General features: G+C 35.1%; 1 protein-coding gene across 5 annotated transcripts in view; it reads right to left on the bottom strand.

The window, feature by feature from the left end:
• Window positions 1–22844, bottom strand: part of BBS9 (Bardet-Biedl syndrome 9) — a 449627-nt gene that overhangs the window by 146208 nt on the left and 280575 nt on the right. The window contains exon 19 of one of the 5 annotated variants that reach the window (XM_029233593.1): window positions 21334–21441. The exons of the other annotated variants lie outside the window; for them this stretch is intronic. Coding sequence (XP_029089426.1) covers window positions 21373–21441 — 69 coding nt within the window. The 3' untranslated portion in view covers window positions 21334–21372. Of the gene's footprint in view, window positions 1–21333; window positions 21442–22844 lie in introns of those variants that run through there. 5 annotated transcript variants of the gene reach the window in all.

Here is a 22844-nt window from a genome sequence, read left to right as displayed (position 1 = left end):
TTTTCCCCCTAAACTAGTAAGCAGTCTTCCCTTGAGAGCAGGGATTGCCACCTTTGGCCTAATATAGGATGAAATGAGTCCCACAGTCAACTCAGACTAAATCTGTTCTCCACATGTTCGGGCCTTGTCTGGATGCCAGCTGGAAGACCTCTGCTGTGCTCAACACCAGATCCTATCTGGGGATTGGTGTGCTTCACACCAAGGGAATGGAAAGGCAAGCAATCCAAGTCTTCTCTCTAGTATTGCTCACCACTCACCTCAATAGCATGAGAGGAAGTGGCTGATCCTGAAAAATGTGGTATCATCTTTTTGATGGGATAGGAGAAATACAAGGCAATGAAAAAGGCAGGAATTAAGCCACCTTCTCATTTGATCATTTTCTGCCTTTTCTTGGCCAGATGCCACATTTCCACCTCCAATAAAGCTTAAATGAAGACCTTAATATTCCTTTAGATAGGCTGTTTATCAAATATGATTGTGCTACTGAGCGGGTACTTGATACTTGACATTTGCCCAGTTTTAGATTTGATATAATGATAGTTATGACACCTAACGTTGTAAGGGAATTTTGAGCTCTTTCAAGAAAATAGCTTTAATACTTAATTTCATTATTAATTATTAATACTAGTTAATTAAATATTAACATAATATTTAATATCCAGATATTAACCAACTGGCAACACTGTGGACTCAGAATTGTACCCTAATAGCAGACATAGGAAGACAGGAACTTATGGCTCATGTGAATTATTCTCTTGCTCACAAGAACTGCATTTTTAGGGCTTGCTTTATTCCCTTATAAAGCATTGTGACTTTGTCTCTATCATAAAGTGATTTGTTGTTGTTGTTGCTGCTGTTTTCATCTCAAGCAACTATATCCTAGGAGACCCACTCCCACATCGAATAAATTTAAATTTGAGGTGGTAGGTCTTAATGTATTATTTGAAAGAATAATGATACAATTCTACATTATCTGCTTAAAAATATATTAATACCATTTAGAGAGGTTAAAATAGTTTCACAAAGAGAGGAGCAATTTGATAAACAGAGAACCTTCCAATTATATGATAACAACTCAAACTTTTTATGCCTCAGCTTCTCAATCTGGTCACAGAGGTCTTATAACAAAATTTAACTATACATCACACATGTAAGTAGTTTATTAAGTAAATACTTACAATGGTATACAAGCATTTCTGACATAAATGCAATATTTGTGTTTCTGCAAAACATCACATTCTGAAAAACTGCCTAATGAAAATAACAAGGCTATGGCAAGCAGTGGGTAGTAGTGGGTGGAGGATTATGGGCAGACCACTCGAAAAGTATACAGTTCTGTAATCAGAGTACTAACTACAATAATAATAGTGTTAATAGTAATATAATCACAGTTCAATCTTTACTAGCCTTTGGATCCAGCAATTGATCAGTCAGTGCTTTACAGCCTTAAAACCCAGACTCATGCTTCCTCCTACAAAATGTAGGTCCTTATATGGATTCATTTCCAATAATGATCAGATTCACCAAAATTCAAAATCTGACCTAGTGGATCTGCCCTAGCATATAGGCTTGCTCCTCTTCTCGCCCTCCCTCCTTCCACTCACTTCCCCCCAACACACACACACAATTTATTTAAACACAGGGAAAGATGCAGTCTACACTCTCAGCTTCCCCACATAACTAAAAACTGTGGAAAATGCAGCAGTTCTTAAATCAACTAAACCAGACACTATTTGCCCTAAAGCAAGAGTCTTCTGCAAGATTTTCAACTTATATCTTAAGGTCTTCATGTACTGAAAAGGCTTTGTCTTTAGTTGTGAGAGATTTTAAAGTATGTTGTAGAATAGACTACACTGGGCATCTACTCTCTACCATTTACAGACTCCAAAGCATAGACTAGAATTCTTTTAATAAAAAGGCAGTTAGCTTGACCTCCCATCATGCGATGTTCTGGGCTCTTACTTAAGATCACTAAGCCTCAACCCTGGCATAAATCCAAGCCAGCACTCATTTACTACACGTGTTCTTGGAGTCAAGACATCTGTGTGTTATAATGACATGCAAGTTATGAAGGAGTGTTTATATCTCACTTTAGTATAATGCGAACGAACATTCAGCTGTTGCAAATCAGCTTTCTATAATGACTAGTCCTTACTTAAAGGATTTATTATATTTCCTATTCAAGTCCTTAGCAGTGTACAACAAATTTATAAGACCTGATTAAGCTGTTTATTACTACAACTCCAGAAGTGCTATGAAGATAAGACAGCAGCTAAACACATTGAAAAATAGGAGAAACTTTAAAAAATCTTCATAATATAACTATCATATTAGACCACTTTCAAATAACTTACTTCATTTTTATCCCCTTGAATAATAGAGTCATTGTTCTCTAAAACTGACAATGAAAGAAAAAACCATTTGGGCAGAATAGAATGATCCTCCTGCTGCTATTAGAAGCTATCAAGATGCAGACTGGTTTGGATTTGGGGATGCACCACCCTAAGCCCCTATCCAAAGGCAGCAACAGTGGTAGCCATGTCTATTCAGTGGTCCTAGTGAAATACAGATGTGCAGGGTCATATCCTGACCCAATGCATTGCACCATGATATCACCCTTCAAAAGGACAAACTGAAATTCTGGCCAGGGTTGCCTTAGGGGGAAAGAAGAGGAGAGGAATTATCTTTCAAACCTGAGGAGGCAATGGGAAAGGTCATTTCAGAGGTCAGAGGACCAACTCAAACAGCTCATCAATTCAAACACCTTCTCTAATTTTTTAACTACTTCTACTTTTGGTGACCATGGTTTGAACCCTTTGTTTTGGTAACTCATTAACCTCTGCTGATGACTTCTTTTCTCAGGCATTCACTTTGTTGCCCTAAACTAGTCTCAAGTAAAACCCCTTTTAAAAAGTTATAATCCATGTTCATAGAGAAGAGCTCTGGTGTCATATGTACCCCATTTTGTCTTGATCAATAGATCAATGCTTGCTAACAGGACTGTAAGAAAATGCCTCCAATGTGGACTCCTTAAAGGTCAAAATGGAGAGTCAACAAGTTATTTTCAATATTTTTTAAATGATGAAATGTACATGTTTATGTATAATATGGCTTCCAAAGTGGAGTAAAATATTAAGTCTCTTTGTAGCAATACAAATTATTTCACACTGGTCAAAAAACTTTTATATGTCATTCTATGTGGTATTCATAAAAATATGTAAAAATGACTTAATATCCTTGGGAGACAAACAATATTTAAGGCATGGAGTCCAAAGGTAAGGATAATATATGGGTTCCCAGAATGGAAGTGAGGGCCCTAGAAGACAGGATGTCTGGATTTAAGAGAAATCAGTGACAAAACTACTCTTCTACTAGCCAAAACTCAAATTATGCAGGGATGAAATATTCCATTTTTCTTTTTATGAACCAGCAGATATAATGACAAGCAACTCTCATTTCCCACCTCCATCTTTTTATCAAACCAAAATCAAGTAATTCTGGTGAACAGTTACAGACTGAAAGGTTTGGTTATTAAGGCATTTGGCTTAAGACAAAGTCCAGTTTTACCAAAATCATGCTCCAATTCATAAGCTCTTGATAATACTGTCAGTTCTTCCACGGAGTGGTCATAATTTTTCACAGAAATGAGTATACGATCTACCCATTTACCCGTATACAAGGTGTGACAATATAATAAGGAGACCAATTCCATTAGCTAGTCATGAAAACCAATTCCATTAGCTTTTCATACATGACATATAAGATGCCAAAAATACTTTATATTTATTCCCAACAGACTTCCTTAGTTTTCAAATCTATTTCTTAGGAAAAATTTTTTTATTTCTGCCTATATTTACATAGTGTAAAAATTGGACAAGGACCAATCCAGGTGAAAGTGGCTTATAACTCTAACCAGACCTAGGTTAACTATAGAAATCTGATAAACATCAAGATAACCAGACAAATATAAGTGATCATGTCATCTTTAATGCATACCTTCTTTGAAGGACAATAATTCTCAAATTTGGTGTATAGACATTGAAGCTTCCCATCATTGCTGTTGATTTGTGAGGTGCTAATCACCTTTTCCTTCCCACCCAAAAGAAAGTAATAGTTTTTCAGTAAAAATGGACTCACTTCCCTTTTAATCAATTGTAATACTTTAGCTTGTGATTTTAAAAAAACTTTCTAAAATTAACTTTCACCCCTTCTAATTCCACCACACATAATATTATTAATTTGGTAAAATGTTTCCAAAGTACTTCAAATACATGCCACTGATACTTTCTTGAAAATGCATTTCAGTTTTTAAAAGTTCATACTTGTATTCTACATATAGCTTACACACCACAAACCACATTGCTCTTTTTCTGTGTTTTATATTACAGCCTGAATTATGCAAACTGTTGTTATCTTAATCCTTTTCCTGTTCTTTGACAAACTTAATACAATAATTAGTATCAAGGGCTTTTAGACCAAGAGTTTATGGATTCAACTGTCAAACTGACTGAATGTGAAATTTTCTTAGAAGTATATGCCAGGGATGGTTGAAAACATTCCTATAATTGATGGGCAATTTTTATGTGTTGAGTTGAGATAACCATTAAAGGAATGCCTTCAACACATCTTAAACATTCTGAGCTCTGCAAAAGATGAGTCGAAGTCCTCATAATGGATTTTTAGGAAACAAAACAAATCAAAAAGGTAATGAAATAAAACAAAAGTCATCAAAGTGCACGTCAGTTCCAATTAAAAGGGATAATAACCATGTGAACACTAACTTCCTGGTATAATAGAGATCTTAGATACATAAATGCAAAAAAAAATGTGGGTGTTCAAGCTTCAGTCTTTACTAACAAGAATACTCAAGATGTCAAAAAGAACATTCTAAAGAAATATATATTTTTTATGCAGTAATAATCCAAAATATCATTAAACGACTAATTATTAAGTTTCCACAAGCTGTTACTGGGGTTCTCATTTTATGAATAGACACATTAAAGCATTGTTACTCCATCATAAATTCTTTGAAAAAATCAATCTGCTATCCTGCCTCAGTTTGTACCCTGTTCCCTCTGAGCCCTTGTACATATGAGTTTCCAGGATTTGAAAGGCCTTTCCCTTCTTTTTGGCAATCTACACCTCATCCTTTCCTCAAAACCAAGCTCAAGAACCCACCAAATAGGGGGCATTCCTGGATTAACTCCACTCCAAATACTTTGATGATTTTTTTACTTTGTTTTCCATTAAAATTAAATGTTTTACCTACACTATGATAATCTGTATCCATTTGATTATTTCTTTCATACCTAGTAATTTTTCCATTTAAACATTTTTTCTGCTTTTATTATTTTGTTGAAGCATAATTACATGCAAAAATATACAAATTTTAAGTGTTGAGTTCAATAAGTTTTGACAAATGTATATACCTGTATAACCAACACCCTACTCGAGATATGGAAATACGCAAGAGGGAAAAGATATGGGGATATATGTATATGTATAGCTGATTCACTTTGTTATAAAGCAGAAACTAACACACCATTGTAAAGCAATTATACTCCAATAAAGATGTAAAAAAAAAAAAAGATATGGAAATAGAACTAGAAAGTTGCCTCATTCCCTTTTCCAGTTAATTCCTTTCCCTCCATGAAAGCAGAATTCTTCTGATTTCTGTTCCTGTAGATCATGTCCATTTACTGAATTATAAGTTATGTCACTGTCATATGGGTATATACCATTCCATAGTTCCTTTGATGCTGCTAATACATTTTTATTGTTCAAATTTTATTTATGTCTCTGGCTCCCAAATTTTTATCCTTTAGAGTCAAGTCTGTTTATTGATCTCCTGGTCTAACACGTTGCGTATTTGAACAAAAGAGGTACTAACACAAAAGGTCACACTTCTTGCTTAGGTAGCACAGGTAGCCTGGTCTTTGAGAACACTACTGAACTATTTTAAACTAGATAAAAATTAAGTCTTAAAACCTTAACCCTTATATTTCCAAGGCAAGTAACATACATTGTCTCAGTCAATCTTCAACAGCCTTTCAAAATAGGCAGGGGTCAGTGGTATTCTCAATTTATAGATAAGGAGAATAAAATAGTAAAGGACTTGCTCAAAATCACCCTACAAATTATCTGGTGTCACCAGCATTAGACATTTTTTTTTTTCATTCCACTAACTCAGGCTGCATATATATTGATAGAAAGCAAGGGCTAACTTATGTTCAAAATTCAATTACCTTGTTTATTCTCTGAAAATTCATACGTTGCTCACTTTTTCCAATCTCCAGCATAGTACTGAGTACTATTAAAGCCCAAAGATATTGCTGTATCCAAAGTCATCTTCCTTCTTTCTCATATAGGCAGACAAAAAAACACTAGACCGCCAGATTTGGATGGTTTTACTTCATTGTACTTCTCTTTGACATAGCTTGGGTTCACATGAGCTTTGCCTACCTTATCTAAATGTGCACTGATGGATCCTGGAATTTTTCCATATTCAAGAATTTCCAATGACTCTTTAACATCAATTAACATAATATTTTGTAATTCAGTAGGCTTTTAGGCTCTTGATAAATACTTCCTTGAGAAGGAAATGCTGAAATTCTGGCAGTTTCTCTTTATTGATATCAAATTCTTGACCATGGCATCCAAAGACTGGAGGACAGCCCCCCAAAACTAAGCACTGTGGCCCACAGCCCTGCATGCACCATGTAGTAGCATCCCCACCAGTACCATCCTATATTTAGTGACTTTTATGTGTAAAAGGGATGCCCCCAGCTGCAATTCATCTATGGATAAATAATCTACCCTTTCTTTATGAAACAAAGGCCACTAAAAATAGGGATGAAAGTCTATGTTGACCTATGAGCACACTGACATCATGTATTGACAAAGCCAAAAAAGGTCAAGAGAACGTTAAGCATCATTAAGAAGAATACTGATGACACTAATATCTTATATTTGTAAGGTACTATATAATTTGCAATGCACTTTAAAATAAACTACAAAACTATATAAGTTTTATTATTTCTATCCTTCGATGGATGAAACTGTGGCTTAGAGATACTAAGAGTCTTTTCCAAAATTACATAGCTAGAAAACTGCCATTCCTAAATTCTAAACCTTTTTACATTATACTACCAGAAAACATTTTCTGATTTCATATCAAATTTCCCCTGATATACCACGTACTGTTCTAGACAAACACCTCATGCAAAACCTAACTGCTAAGGTTGACCTTACTTGCTCTGCCCACCTTGCAGACAGTTCCTTGTGCCCTACTCTAGATATCAGAAAAGACTAGAGGGGAAGGTACTCCCTTAAGAATCAATAAGAAAGAGGAAAAGTGGGTGTGGGTACAGCCTTATGAAGACAGAAATGTTTCAGCCTGGAATAATGAAGGCTGGGAAGGAAAATTAGAAATCTATGAAATCATGGATGGCACAGGAAAGATAATAGTATTTTTCCCCAAAATAATACTGTAAAGGGCATTCTTTGAAACTCAGATAAGTTTATTTGATATAAGCAAAACATAGTAAGAGCTCACACAGGCAGTCACTCAAAAATCAAAACAGTCCAGGGTATTCCAAGAGAAAGTTCTTGTAAGAAATGAATGTATTAAAAAAGAATGAAACAAAAACATGTATGGCAGAACCATATGAGTGGTAGTAAGAAAAGGTGAAACTGATCTTTCCAGCTGGCCCAGGAAAGACAACTAGGGCCATGCCTAGCATGCCCCTCAAATCTGAGCTGGCCCCAGGCTTTAGAACTGGATGAGCCATAAAGCTTGTTCAACAATGTAGGCATTTTGACTGTTTGTAAATCAGCTTGAAGCTTGAAAGTTCTGTATTCATTATCAGTAGCCTATCTACCAAAGTACCAGTAGAGTGCTCCAAACCCTATAAGTACCTATCAAAGGTTATGAACTAAAGTCAAAAGGGTCTTCTTCTGGAGCTCTAGACATCATAACTCAATGAGTTGAATGCCCCAACTAAAGTAGAGAATAGCAGTGCATGAGAAAATTTACCAGCTTTGGGAAGTGAATATCCTGTATAAGATATGATTCCTGGCTCATTCTCTAGGCTCATCTATAATAACCTTCCTGTTTTCTCATCCCATCCACACCCCTGTCTTGGAACTGCAGAAATAACAAACTGCATATAGGTCCCTGAATACGAAATGCTATTTCAGAACCCCATGCCTTTCCACATACTATACCACTTTTCCAAAACCAGCTTAAAGGGCACCTACTCCAAACAGCCCTCCCTGATCTTCCCTCAGAAAATTAATTCTCCACTGTGCTCTTTCTTCCTTTCCTTTTAGTATGAAATAGCTAAAACATACAAGGTGGTATAGGAAATAATATAACAAATACACAGCATTTAAAGTCTTACATGATCCCCCCAAAATAAATAAATAAACAAACAAATAAACAAATGTCTTACATGAGCCCATATTTGCCATAGATTTTAAGAAATTAAACATTTTAGATACAGCCAAAGCCCCTCTGGGCCTTGCTCCCATCATATTACCCTCTCTTCCCCTGGAGGTAACCAGTATCTTGAATACAGTGTTTGCATATTTTACTATGTATGTATACCTAAACAATACATTCTGCATGTTGTTTAACTTTGACATCACACCATAGGTGGTTCTTTTTTTCTCAACATTGTATTTTTGAGATTGTTTTAAATGCTGACAGATGTAGCCGTAGTTAATTCATTTTAAGTGCTCTCCAAATATTGTACCAATTTGTACTCCTACTAGTAGCATATGGTAGGTTCTCATGGTTCCATGTACTTGCCAATACTTTATCCTAACACACATTTTAATATTTTTTTCAGTTTGATATGTGTGAAATGGAATTTCACTGTGGTTTTAGTTTACATTCCTTTGATTATTACCAAGGCTAAGCATTTTTTATATGTTTTTTTGGCTATTTACATTTCTTCTTTGGGAATTTTCTTCACATACCCAATTTTCTTCACATTGCCCATTTTTCCACTGGGTTTGTTTTTCTTATTATATGTAGTCCTTTACATACTCCTTTGTTGGTAGAATGAACTAAAAACATTTTGTCTTAATTTCGTTTATAGCTTCTTTCTTTGTACAAAAGTTTTATATTTTAACATAGTCAAACTTATCAATCTTTTCTTTTAAGGACTGTGCTTTTTGTAGCTTCTTTAGGAAATTCTTCCCTACCCTGATGTTACAAAAATATGCTTTTCTATTCTCATAAAAGCCGTATCTTTCACATTTAGGTATTTAATTCACTTAGAATTTATTTTTGTTTTTGGTGCGAGGTGAAGATCCAATTGTATTTTTTATACAGTAAGTCCCCTACATACGAACCTTCAAGCTGCTCACTTTCAAAGATGCGAACATGCTCACTCTATGCCAGCCCCTGTATACCAGCTGTTGTACGGTACTACTACACTTTTCAAGGTGCTGTAAGATTAAAAACGTGTTCTTTGCTTTTTGTTTGTTTTTTATGTATTATTTGTGTGAAAAGTATTATAAACCTATTACAGTATAGTACTATATAGCTGATTGTGCTAGTTGGGTACCTAGGCTAACTTTGTTGGACTTATGAACAAATTGGACTTACAAACATCCTCTCGGAATGGAACTCATTCATATGTAGGGGACTTAGTGTATATAGATAGCCAATCAGTTTAGTTCTATGGTGTTTTAAAAAAGCAAAACAAGACAAAACTTTTATTGTGGCCCTTATCACAAGGTATTTCAAAGTACTTTTTGTTTTGTTTTGTTTTGTTTTGCCAGTGGATTAGAATTGCTAAAGAAGACAGCCTGTGTCTTTTTCATTTCTGTATTTTAGAACCTAACACCATGCCTAGCAAAAATACTGAATATATTATTTGTTAAAGCGCAAAAGCTGTTCCCAAAGTACACTGAAAACACATGAACACCATTATCTAAGAAGCTCTTACTTCTTGTGCATAGTAATCCTCAATATAAATCAGTGTTTCTAGCTAAAGAATTAATGTAAAATTCAAAAGAATTTTCCCAAAGAAATTGGAAGTAAGTCTTATGGATATCAGTCTGATGTTTCTCTGAAATTCAGAAATTTAAAACTATAGTTTAACAAACATTTGTGTATATACAGTAAAAATTCCCTGGAGTTAACCTGATGTAGTACTAAGCTTTGTTCGATGAATACTCTCAAACCACTGTTTGGAAGAAGAGTGGTATGGGAGCTGAGAGGTCAGCAGCGTGGCCTTTCCCAACAGGGCGAGCCTTGCTCTGACATTAAAGAGGGTAATTCCAAGGCAAGTTTCAATTTATCCTAACTCAATTTACAACAGAGATGATGTTGAATTGGGGGGTTTCTAATTATCCTTCTAGAAGGATTAAATGTTTGAGATGGGCCTGAAGATTGCGATAAACAGAGATGGATTCTAGAAGGCTGGTCCAACTGACACTTAAAAGCTGAAGGCTTTTTCTTTATTTAATTCCTGATACTTTGCTGTTGTTGTTGCTTACAAATACAGTATGTTTTCACTTACATGTGGAATCTAAAAAAACAAAACAAATGAACGAATGTAGCAAAACAGAAACAGATTCACAGACACAGAGAACAAAATGGTGGCTGCCAGAAGTGAGGGGCATAGGGGAAGGGGCAAAATGGGTGAAGGGGAACTATCAGTCTTAAATTAAATAAGTCACAGGGCTATATACAGCACAGGGAATATAATCAATAGTTTTATAATAACTTTGTATGATGTGTAATCTATAAAAATATGGAATCATTATGTTATATACCTGAAACTAATATAATATTATGTCAATTATACTTCCATTTTTAAAATAATAATTCCTGGTATTTTGAATCATCTATTAAAATTTCCTCACTCTTGTACAAATGTAACCACCAAAATTCATGTTGAATAAATCATGTCACAGTTCCAAGTCAAGTTACACAAAAATGATCTTGGACTGCTAATGCTTTATAACTTGAGTGTTTTATATAATGTTTCATGGTTAAGTCATTTCAAGATCATTTGGAAAAAATTTATCTGGAGCTTATTTACAATGGGGACAATTACTAACACTTAGGGATATCACTGAAGAAGACAGGCCCCCTCCCCTCAAACAGCTCACAACGTTGTTAAAACAGATGTGTTATCAAGTGATTTCAATGCAATGTCATAAATGCTACAGTCAAGGTGGATCTAAAAAGCTGTAATGGCAAATGGGAGTCAACAGTGGACTGGAGTGTTAAATAATATCAGGAGATCTAATGCCTTTGGTTTGGATTCAAAAAACCAAATAGTTTTATTCATTATTTCCAGTATGAAAGTGTGAGATTATAAATTACGTGATTACAAGTGTCAATTATACAACACTTAAGAAAATAACTTTCTGAGTGATGATCATCTGAAGTTAGATGTTAGATGATTCAAAGTGGGTACACTGACCAAAGGAATATTACAACAATCAGTAATGATAGCAAAGAAAAAATTTTAACTAATGGGCATCTTTCTTCAAGTACACTATAACATACTTATTCCATGCATGCAAAAATATGATCTAAGTTCACATCCAGTGATAGCAGTGGTCATATATTTTTGTTACAGGGTTCCCACATCTCCAAGATTCAGGAAAGAGTTAAGCAGCAGAAAGGTAGTAGGTGATGGCAAACCAGCAATTCTTGCTCAAATCGAGCAGTCCCAAATTGTAGTGGCTCTAGCCTCAGTGTAGCAATCTGCTTGGAAGTTAGGGGGCTGACTGGTCTTGAAGCTGCATTTGCATGGCACTTTCCATTAAAAAAATCCTGCAAGTATGCTATCTCTCCATATCAAAGAACTGGGGAAGGCTACACTGAAGGTCATGGGGGGACTAAAGCCACCTGCCCAAGTGAACATGTTGTGCCCCCTCTGGCCCCCCAAAATGCCCTGATAACTCAGCACAGAACGCTTGCTTCAATGTGATGAGTGGCCAAATCATACTGACAATTCTGAGCACTTAAGCTTCTACATATCAGAAACACAAGGGACCAAACACTCAGTGTCACAAGAGAACACACTAAATCCTCTTGGAACCAATTTAATGATTTTCATGGAAAATATGTCTCCATAGTGAACATGTACTGCTATTTAGTGAATAACATATTCATAATTATGATTCCTGCAAATTGGGCAAAATAGTACCAAGAGAGTTGCAAATACAGAATGTTGTCAACCCACACACTAGGTTAGGCATTTAATTCAGTATCTATTGATGCATCTGTATTGCAGAGAAAGGAAAAAAAGATTTTTGATGGTATTACTTTTCTGAGTGCTGCAGGCTGCGAGCTTAATGGTTTGGCGCCTTTCAACACAGTTCTTGGTCTAGCCCTAACCTTCCACATATTTTACATATAAGGACTAGAAAGGAACAAACTTTTATTAAGGATCTCCTACAAATGGGGCATTTCACTCATTATTCCCTTAAATATTTGAGGCAATGTCATTCCTCATTAACAGAGGAGAAAACTGGGGCTTAGAAGGTATCTAGAACTTGAAAAGCGTCATATAGCTAGTAAATGTTACAGATAAAATATTTGAATGACTCCAAGTATCTTGATATTCCAGTGTTTCCTTCCCTTCACCATCAATAAGAAGTCTACTAATGCAGGACCCAAAGAGAGATATTCAAGTAGAAAGAGCAGTAAAATGCACTATTTATATTATACCCAAAATGCAGTATTTATATTATGCCTATGTTTTAGGGTTACTTTTTAATCAAACCAGTGTTCCCACCAGCTTGGACAGAGGAATAGAAATCATTATTCATTTTACATAGTCTTTACAGAGGATGTGAGATTTCCTAATATTCTTTAAAATGTCTTGTGATAGAAAGCTAAAATTAGTAACAGAGACACAACACTCTAATTAAAATATTTCCTTTGAACTTAGTGTTTTCTGCATATTTTATAAGGTCAAAGCCACTTATTATTTTAAACTCATAAAAAATTATGTCATGACCATCACTGTACATTCTAGATCCCCATTACTTAAGATTCAATAAATTAATGAGCAGATATATTACATCAAATGTAACCTGTTTTGATAAAGTACCTAGACTTTCTACTAATTTAGACATATTTATAAATAAAAAACTAGGTCACTAAATGGTTCTAGGAACTAGGTAAAAACACAGGTAAAACACAATAAAAGCTCAGTTATTATTCATGAAGCAGTAGATAGTAGCTCTCACTTTTCCACAGCAGACAGCAGAACTGTTATTATCTGTCTGAATGCTCAGACCCATGCCATATTTCTGTTCATACATTTAGCTACAGAATCTAACAATTTAAGTCATCAAAAATTACATGCTAAGGAAAGATGGTCCACCAAAACATCAGGCAGATTTTAGCATTAGGAAGCTATCCAAGGAGTTGCCTTAGTTATTTTAGCAATCTAATAATGCCCTAATGTGTCTACTAAAGTGAATATATTACTAAAAAAAACAGAGATATATAACATTACACCAAAAATGACTATAACAACATAAGTTAAAACCGGAAGATTACATTTTTTGACCAGAAGATAATGGTTCAGTATTTGGGGAAAGTTGTTTGGTAATATGTATCAAGAGCTTTTTAATAAGGTAGATAGCTAATGGGAAGCAGCCGCATAGCACAGGGATATCAGCTCGGTGCTTTGTGACAGCCTGGAGGGGTGGGATAGGGAGGGTGGGAGGGAGGGAGACGCAAGAGGGAAGAGATATGGGAACATATGTATATGTATAACTGATTCACTTTGTTATAAAGCAGAAACTAACACACCACTGTAAAGCAATTATACCCAAATAAAGATGTTAAAAAAAAAAAAAAGAGCTTTTTAAATGTTTTTATTCTTTGGCCCAATAATTTCACTTCTAGAAATCTATTCTAAGGAAATAATCAGAGATATGACCAAAGATTTATGAAGAAGGATGTGCATTACTACTGATAGAAATAAAACTATGGAAGAATATAAATGCTTGAAAATTAATAATGTTTGAAAATGATACCACAATATGAACCATTACAAATACATAAAAAATCAAGTTTTCCAGAATGTTTATTACATATAACAGTAAAGGAAAAATCAATATTCAAAACTGTATATATAACATGAACTTAACTTTTATTTGTGTTTTTTTTGTTTGGGTTTGGTTTGGTTTGGGTGTTTTTGGCCACATGTTGCAGCACGCAGGATCTTAGTTTCCTGACCAGGGATAGAAACTGTGCCCCTTGCAATGGAAGTGTGTAGTCTTAACCACTGGACAACCAGGGAAGTCCAACATGAACTTAACTTAAAAAAAAAGAGAGAGTAGAAGGCAAGGTATTGGATCAAGACATGAATAGGGTGATGAAATTATGGATGACTTTATTTTCCTCCTTAATATGTTTCCAAATTTTCCACATTTGGCACAATGATTACTTGTAAACTAAAAAATTATTTAAGAGGGCACATTTACATCAGCCTCATCTTAGCTTCTTATATCATTTCAATTGGAACCAACAAAATAAAACGGTCTACTATACAAAAGAAGTCTCTTCTATGAATGTGAAACATGCAAAATGGAACAGGTTGATCCAAAGAGCTCTTGACATAAGTGTATCTCTTTAGACTGAATACTAATGCTGATAGCACTAATGGAATGAAACCAGAATGGCATGAATAATACATTACTTGCACCAATCAATGCTACAATGCTACAAGATGATGGAAAATAAATACTCAGAGTAAAAACAGAGGAAGAAATTTCAAATGCAAGTACAGTATAGCATTCTATCTAATAACTCTGCTGGATTAGGTTATGGGAGAATTGATGCAACTCTGCTGAAGGAATGCAAAATCGATTAACAACTGTTGCTATCTCACTGCCAAATTGTGTTGTACCAATGATGTATCAGAGGAAAGACATTACACAGATGACTGTCACTGAATGTAAATTATTGATTAATATACAATGTGTTTTCACGTAACTATCAGTACCCATCAATAAAAGACTTGTCTTGATGCTAGGAAATGCAAATTTTTAATTGCTTATCTCTGTATTTGTATAAAACTATATGCTATGTGTTAAAACAAAGAACAGAAATAAAACAGATATAAAGGAGTTAATTGTAGCACACATTATCCATATTCCTAAGTCAAGGGTCTTCTAATCTGTAGCATTGCAGGAAATGATTCACAGCTTTCAGTCTCCTTGGTAAAGTGGCTAGGTGATTAATGAAACATGCCTCAAGGAATACATAAGCCCTCTCTTTTTCACGTGTATGTCAGTTCTTTTTCAACTGAGGGTCTGAATTATAGAATGGATCAGTGCCTTAAGAGAGAGTGAAGGACACAGGATCCTAGCAGGTAAATAGCTCCTCAACTCTGAAATCCTACAGGGGAAACTCATAGAGCATAATATTCCACATGTGATACAAATGGGGGGAAATCTCTTGGAAAAAAAGGAAAAGCATGTTTATCATAAAAATTTGTTTAGACATTATAATAACTCTCCTATAGACCTAATTTTTAAAAATTACATAGTTTTTACTTCAAGTCATCCTTTATTTTGAATAATAAAATATACAAATTTGATTTTCCGAGAGCATTTTTCTGCTAAAACAAGAAAGAAAAGAAACAAAGCTACCTTAGTTTAATACTTTAGCATAATGGCCAAAAAGAACACCTTGAATCCGATGATATCAGCTAGTTTTTCATGGAACCCTCTAGGTTTATCATGAAAGAAACATAACATTTATAAAATCACATCATAATGGAATTATACTGCAAAATAAAGATTTTTGAGAATAATTTAAGAAAAAATTCCTGATACAAGTGTTGGACAAACTGGAATGAGTTTCTTGGGAATATTATAACATACTTTTTCTTTGGTTATCTTTACAATAACAAATATAATATAGGGGGCTTTCTGGTTGACATGGTAGCTAGCACACAGTACTTGATTTGCTCTTTTCTCCTATTTCAACATTAATCCTCTGGAAAGCACACCAAAAAAGGCCCAGTTACAAAGCATTGCCAAGTAAAAATATTTGTCAACTATCCACCAGCATCAGGAGTAATTTCTACTAACCATGTGACTCTGGCTCTGAACAGGAAAGTCAGGTTAAGCAGAGAGAGTTGTCCCTTCAAAAAATATTTCCACCAAAATCCAGATCTATACCTTGCCTGTGTAGGTTTACCTATGCAAAATTCTAAAGAACACATGGTCTGATCAGCTTATAAAACAACTAAATATTAGGAAAACTGTATGTTTTTAAATCTTGCTATTTGGGAAGTAAAATCACTCTCCTAAAAAGCTACTGGACAACTACTGTGTCAAAGGGAAATAAAAATTTAAATTATAGATTATTTGTAAAAATATAAAAATAATAATGGTAAGTACCCATTGGTCAACAATCTACCATCCAGGTACTATATGCTATGAACTCTACAGACAAAATTTAATTACTTTTTTAGTAAATCTGAAAGCTAAGTATTAACAGTCCCATTTCATAGTAGTATAAAGTGAGACTCAAGGTCATGAAATAAGTGACAAGATCCTAATAAAGGTCCAGCTGCCTCCTAGGCCTATGGTATTTTCACCAAGCCATACTGCTTCATCACTACACTTAAATGTGTATGTTGGCAAAACTGTGGTCTAAGACAAATTCATAGCCTTACATGCTTTCAGTGTTCTAAAAGAATTAAAATAAATGATGCAAGTATTCAAGTAAGAAGTTTGAAAAAGGAACAAAGCAAACCACAGTAGGCAGGAAAAGGGGGATTAGGAGATTCAAACATAATGAATTAGAGTAAGTTTGATAAATAAATAACAGAAACAGTTCTGGTTGAATTTTTTTAAATCTCAAGGCAAAACTCAAAAAAGTGGGGAAGTGACGGCAACACAAAATTAAGAAAGAAAAGGAGATATAATAACAAATAAGGGTAGAAATACACACATACTGATGGATTCCAAAATATGCTTCTAAAGTTCTACAGAAAGTTAATAGATGCTCCACAAAAACAAAAAACAAAAAACAAAAAAACAGACATTTGGTGTCTAAATGTGGGAAATGCTAGGCTAAAGAAAGTGAACAAGTTATTTGTTCACACGCATTTCTCTTAGTCTAACATGCTAAAGTGTATGGTTAATCTCCAAAAGATAGATTATTTGATAGTGGGATCATTTCACAGAATATACCCTTTCAAAAATACTTCAGTATAGAAAAAAAAATGCACAAAATGTATATACAAAGCTATCCTAACCCTGACATCAAAAAAATCTAACAAGTAGTGCCATAGAGAAAAATCAATTGAAAACCACTGTAATATCCTGTAGAGGCTAATTAAACAACTATGTATAAGTCACAACAAGAAAACTACCATAGTTATTATAGATCTGTATATTAAATACTATTCTCTCTTTATTTTAACTCCCACTGAAAATGATGTCAAGGAAAGCAAAGTTTAAGTATTTTATCCTTTGTCAGTTGACATTGGGAGGACAAGATAGAGTTGCAATTTTCCACCCTCAGCTGCGTTTCGTTTAGATTAGGAACGTGGACCCTATAAAGCCAAGTCAATCATGTTCCTCAGTTTGAGGGGGTGGAAAGGAGAGAGAAAAGTAATTCTCTCCTGTTTTGCTTTAAAAATGTCGTAAATATTCACTCTACTTTGGGCCATACTAAATTCTGGTACCCATAAAACTCTGAGGTGTGAGAAAAGGGTGTGCAGTAATCCATTTTATTTATATTGGAACTGTCAGTAAGGGTGGATCTACCTTCGCAATAAAACACTTTTAAAGGAACACTAAAATACTTAAAGCTATTTGAATTCAACATATTGACTCAATGGGAGATAATACCTTAGAACCACAACTCAAAAATCAGTAGTGCAAATATGCTCATTCTATCCTAGAACTTACTTGTTTTATTTGCACATCACTGAGTGACCACACATCTGCTTTTCCATGACAGTCTGGGCTTATTCCTTTTGTCCTGGTGCAATTATTAATACTACCCCTCTTCCTCTCCAAAATGTCTAGTTTGGATTTTAACTACATAGTCACCTTAAGCTCAAGCCACATAGTACTGTTATGTTCATAAAACCTTAAATCAAGGCTTGAGGGAATGACCTGACATTGAAGTCATAGATGCATACCTGCATTCAGATCATAGCTCTGCTAATTACATGACCTGGGATCACTTCCTCTCTGGTCATCACTTCCTCTCTGGTCCTTTGTTTCCTTATGCATAAAATAGGATAATAATAGTAACTATTTCAGGGTCATTATGAGAATGAGATAAGAAAATATCTTGTACTATATACTATTATATAGTATCATATACTATTAGCATAGTAGCTGGTGTAGGAAGTGTTCTATAAATGCTAGCTATGACTATTACAACCACATCCTCAGAGCCCCAAGTTGCTTCTTGCATATAATAATACCAAAATCCTGAGTAGCATGGAAGATTACACTTAAAAACCCATGTAATGTGCCTAGGAGAGTGCCAGGTATACAATACATGGTCAATAAATGTGTATTTCTTTCATTTTCCTAAATCTAAAAGAGCTGTTACCAATGATCCACCACCACTTTATGTTTCATTATATAAACAGAAATTCTACACCTGGAAAAATAAAGCATAAAAAAGAACAGTAGCAAAACATAACTGATGTCTAGAAAATACAACCTAAAAGGAAAGCAATAGGAACTGAGATTGTCTCAGAGGAGCAAAATTGCAAGGAGATTCAATATTCCAGAATGTTTGGAAGGTTCTTGCACCTTGGCGACATACATTGTTGAATCTTTTTTTTTTTCCTTTCCATTCTTCATAGCTTTTCCCCCAGCTACTCCACCCCACCCCACCCTAGTTTACACAGCCAGAATTAGACTCATTTACCTCCAAGAACATATTTCAGCATTTCCTAACTGTCAAGAATTGTGTAGGGTCTAAGATTTTACCCTACTTGCAAGTTAACAAGTTAATCTGTCATAGTTTCATGGATGCTTGCGGAAGATTCAAAAGACAAATAATTTTATTACTTATAGCAAACTTAATACCCAGAATTCAGGGAATTCTCTGGTAGCACAGTGGTTAAGAATCCGCCCGCAGGGGACATGGGTTCGAGCCCTGGTCCAGGAAGATCCCACATGCAGCGGAGCAACTAAGCCAATGTGCCACAACTACTGAGTCTGTACTCTAGAGCCTGTGAGCCACAACTACTGAGCCCACGTGCCACAACTACTGCACCCAGAGCTCGTGTTCCACAGCAAGAGAAGCCACCACAATGAGAAGCCCATGCACCACAACAAAGAGTAGCCCCTGCTCGCTGCAACTAGAGAAAGCCCGCGCGCAGCCAAAAAAAAAAAACCAAAAAACTCAGAATTCAGCATTTGTGCCAGTTTCCTGAGCCCAAATTCCCACAAGTGATATAAAAAGAACCAAGGTGACATCTACACAGGCAGTGGGTTGGGTTACAGAAGAAGAATCCAGAGCTTAGGGAACCCAAATATTTTATAATGGTCAGTAAGTATACCTGGAAGGAGTGACTATCTTCGTTATACTAGACAAGAAACAACCTATGCTTCACTCTGGAGGGAGATACTACCTCTATCATCCAAGGCTATTCCCTGTAAAAATAGTCTTAAAGAGATAGTTCAGAGCAAAGGCAGCCAGTGCCTTAGCTCGCAAGATGTGCAGAAACACGATACACCACACAGAACTGTCTCCCAACACCAGCCAGGCACTCGTGGAACATATACTCCCTTCTCCCACACACAGTGCTCTGTGCTTACATAAATTAGGAAAATATTAAACATAGTTTTTTTTAAGTTTCTTTAGAGCAGAACTTCTCAGAGCCTTTAATAACCCAACGTGGCTTAGTGAACCCCTAACAGGAGGATATAGAATGCAGTGTTTTAAAACCCACTTTTCACAAAACACCTATTAATATCTCCCGAAGGAATATTCCTTGGAGCACAGTTTGGGAAATCTGGGGAGAGTTTATACCATGTGCCCAATATCATCATTCTCTCTTATACAAGTTTAGCTAATATTTTCCCTTTTATTTCCTAAAATCCCAAATCCACAGGGAAGTGTTTACATAAAGAAATGCCTTTTAAAAGAATTAGATTATTGGAAGCAAAAAATTTCAGAGTCCTTCTGTGCAAAAGAACCCTTAAAAATAATTGAGATAATGTAGGTAAAGTACTTAACACTCGCTGGCACACAGTAAGTGCTCAAAAAATAGCTATTATAAGTATTAGTCATTTTTATCATGGTGCATTTACAGAACCCTCTTTGTTATAACACACTGAATTCCTATTATAAATAAGCTGGTGTAGCTGTAGTAACATCGGGTCATGACTAGTGATTTTTCCCTTCTAATTCTACTACCGAACATTTTCCTACATGCAAAGTTTCCATTCTCCTCATGCCAATATTTTACTCCACAGACTGGACCTTATAAACCTCTAGGTTTATTTTAGTCTAAATTTGATAAATGTTACCCAAAGCCAGGCTTCCTTTTTGTTTTCTTTTAAGGTAAGAAAATAGATCCTCGTTTGTTTAGAAGAACTAATTCAAAGTTTCTGTGTTTGTGCTTTCTTCAGTTTTTTCTCTCTTAACAGGGCTGCCACCGAAAGGTCAAGCAGGATCTTATGAGCAAGTGGCAAAAGACACTGGTTTAGTTTATGAAGCTCAGCGCCAAAATAAAATACCGCGAGGCCTGCTTGGTTTTTTAAAGCACAGGCAATGTCAAAGTTAGCTTGAGTAGGTCCCGAAAGATGTTTCTTGATTCCCTGCTACTTCTAGTTCCTCTCATGACAGTACTTTTTTTTCTTCCTGAGCCTTTTGAGGAGGGGAGACCTGACATCCATTTCCCCAAGACATCTATCACCTGACCAAACTGCCTCTCAAACGTGTGCCTGTGTGAATTATCATCATGCTTTGAATTAATTAACGATAAACCACTAGATAAAGTGAGGTCTAGGAAGAATGACTTAACAGCTGGATCTATAACCGGTCTCTAAGTTTAGACAGGGGGTAGGAAAAGGAGGAGAACTTCTCCAATTATTCCAAAATAGTGGATAACAAAATGACATGGAAATCAAAATAATCCAGGGCTCTTCTGTGTGTTTACAGTATGTTAGAATGTCCTTACATAAGTGCTTTTCCTCCTCATTGCTCAAGTTCTTGTCTGTAAACTAGACATAGTTTTCATAGTTTAGAGGAGAAATTAATGAACACATAATATATTAATTTCATACCAAATAAATGTGTACCAAATAAATCATAAACAATTTAAAAATTTTTTACCATAACATGATGGTGAATATCCACTTGTACATCTGTTACTCTCAGCATGATCAAATCTCCAAATCAAGGCATAAAAAGGAACTCCAATTACTCTGGCATTCATGATCTTTCTTGAAAAGCTGCTAAGCAGGAAAGTACATTTCCATTTCCAAAATTCAAAAAACAAATGTTATACTGAGGTAACCATAAGTGTAAAGAAGAAACCCCCAAATAAGAAATTTCATTAAAAGATAGTCTACATACTAAAATTTTTTACAAAATTGTATGAAAACCTCTGCTTAAAACCTTCTTACAGGTACCATTTGTAGATATTTTTAAATACCTGTTTCCAATAATTCAAACTTTTTAAAAAGTTAGTTCTGAAGAATTCTCTTACTAGTGTAGTGCTCACAAGTTACAAGAGAGAAAGTTGCCAGGCATTTTCCTGGACTTTGCATCAGAATCACCAGGAAAACTTTTTTTTAAAAAAAGCCTTCTTCCTTGAAATTCAGTGAATCTACGGTGGGGAATCTGTATTTTTAAATGCTCCCCTTTAGATTCAACCTAAGGCAAATTTTAGAACTACTAAAGGATAGAGGTTGTACATTTCAAGCAGCATCTGGCTGGCAGCAGAAAACTGTGCTTTGGAAAAGGGGTAGTTCTCTCTTTTATAAGAATAGAGAGCAGTCTTCTCTCTATTCTTTTGAAATGATAAGCCAAGAAGTTTTCTTCTGCTCTTCCATAAATCACCTTGCTATAACCACTTGTTCTTCAAGCACAGAATCAAAAAGATAGAATTTTAAAATAAAAATAATACATATACATGGTGTATGTGTGTATTTCTCTAGCTACAAGGTGATGAGAAAAACATCGGGAAAGTCAAGTCAGAGAAAGATGGTGCAGTCGGAGGCTGAAGCAAAAAATGTCACTCAGTAGTTAAGAAGTCAAGGAATGCATTAATTCTGTTTTGTAAATTTTACTTAACTTTCTTTTTATTTTATTTGCTTTAGTTCAAAAAGGAATAAAAGCAGTCCTTTTAACTTTCCCACCAGAGAAAATACTTTATTGTTCAGACATGCAATAGTTTTAACCAAGCTGTGGCTGCCCCCTGGTGGCTGCTTACCTCCATCACAAGATTTTTTAGGGAGGCTTATGTCTTTTTTTTTTCTTTTTTCTTTTTTTTAATTGGAATATAGTTGATTTACAATGTTGTGTTAGTTTCGGGTGTACAGCAAAGTGAATCTGTTATACATATATCCACTCTTTTTTAGATTCTTTTCCCATAGAGGCCATTACAGAGTATTGGGTAGAGTTCCCTGTGCTATACAGTAGGTCCTTCTTAGTTATCTATTTTATATACAGTAGTATGTACATGTCAATACCAATCTACCAATTTATCCCTCCCCTTCCCTTACTCCCTGGTAACCATAAGTTTGTTTTCTACATCTGTAACTCTAGTTCTGTTTTGTAGATAAGTTCATTTGTACCCTTTTTTTAGATTCCACATATAAACGATATTATATGATCTTTGTCTTTCTCTCTC

The sequence above is a fragment of the Monodon monoceros genome, unplaced genomic scaffold, assembly GCF_005190385.1.
Source record: "Monodon monoceros isolate NGI ecotype Baffin Bay Population unplaced genomic scaffold, NGI_Narwhal_1 Super_Scaffold_2, whole genome shotgun sequence".
In the NCBI taxonomy this organism is placed as follows: domain Eukaryota; kingdom Metazoa; phylum Chordata; class Mammalia; order Artiodactyla; family Monodontidae; genus Monodon; species Monodon monoceros.
This window is presented reverse-complemented; position numbering and strand designations above follow the sequence as displayed.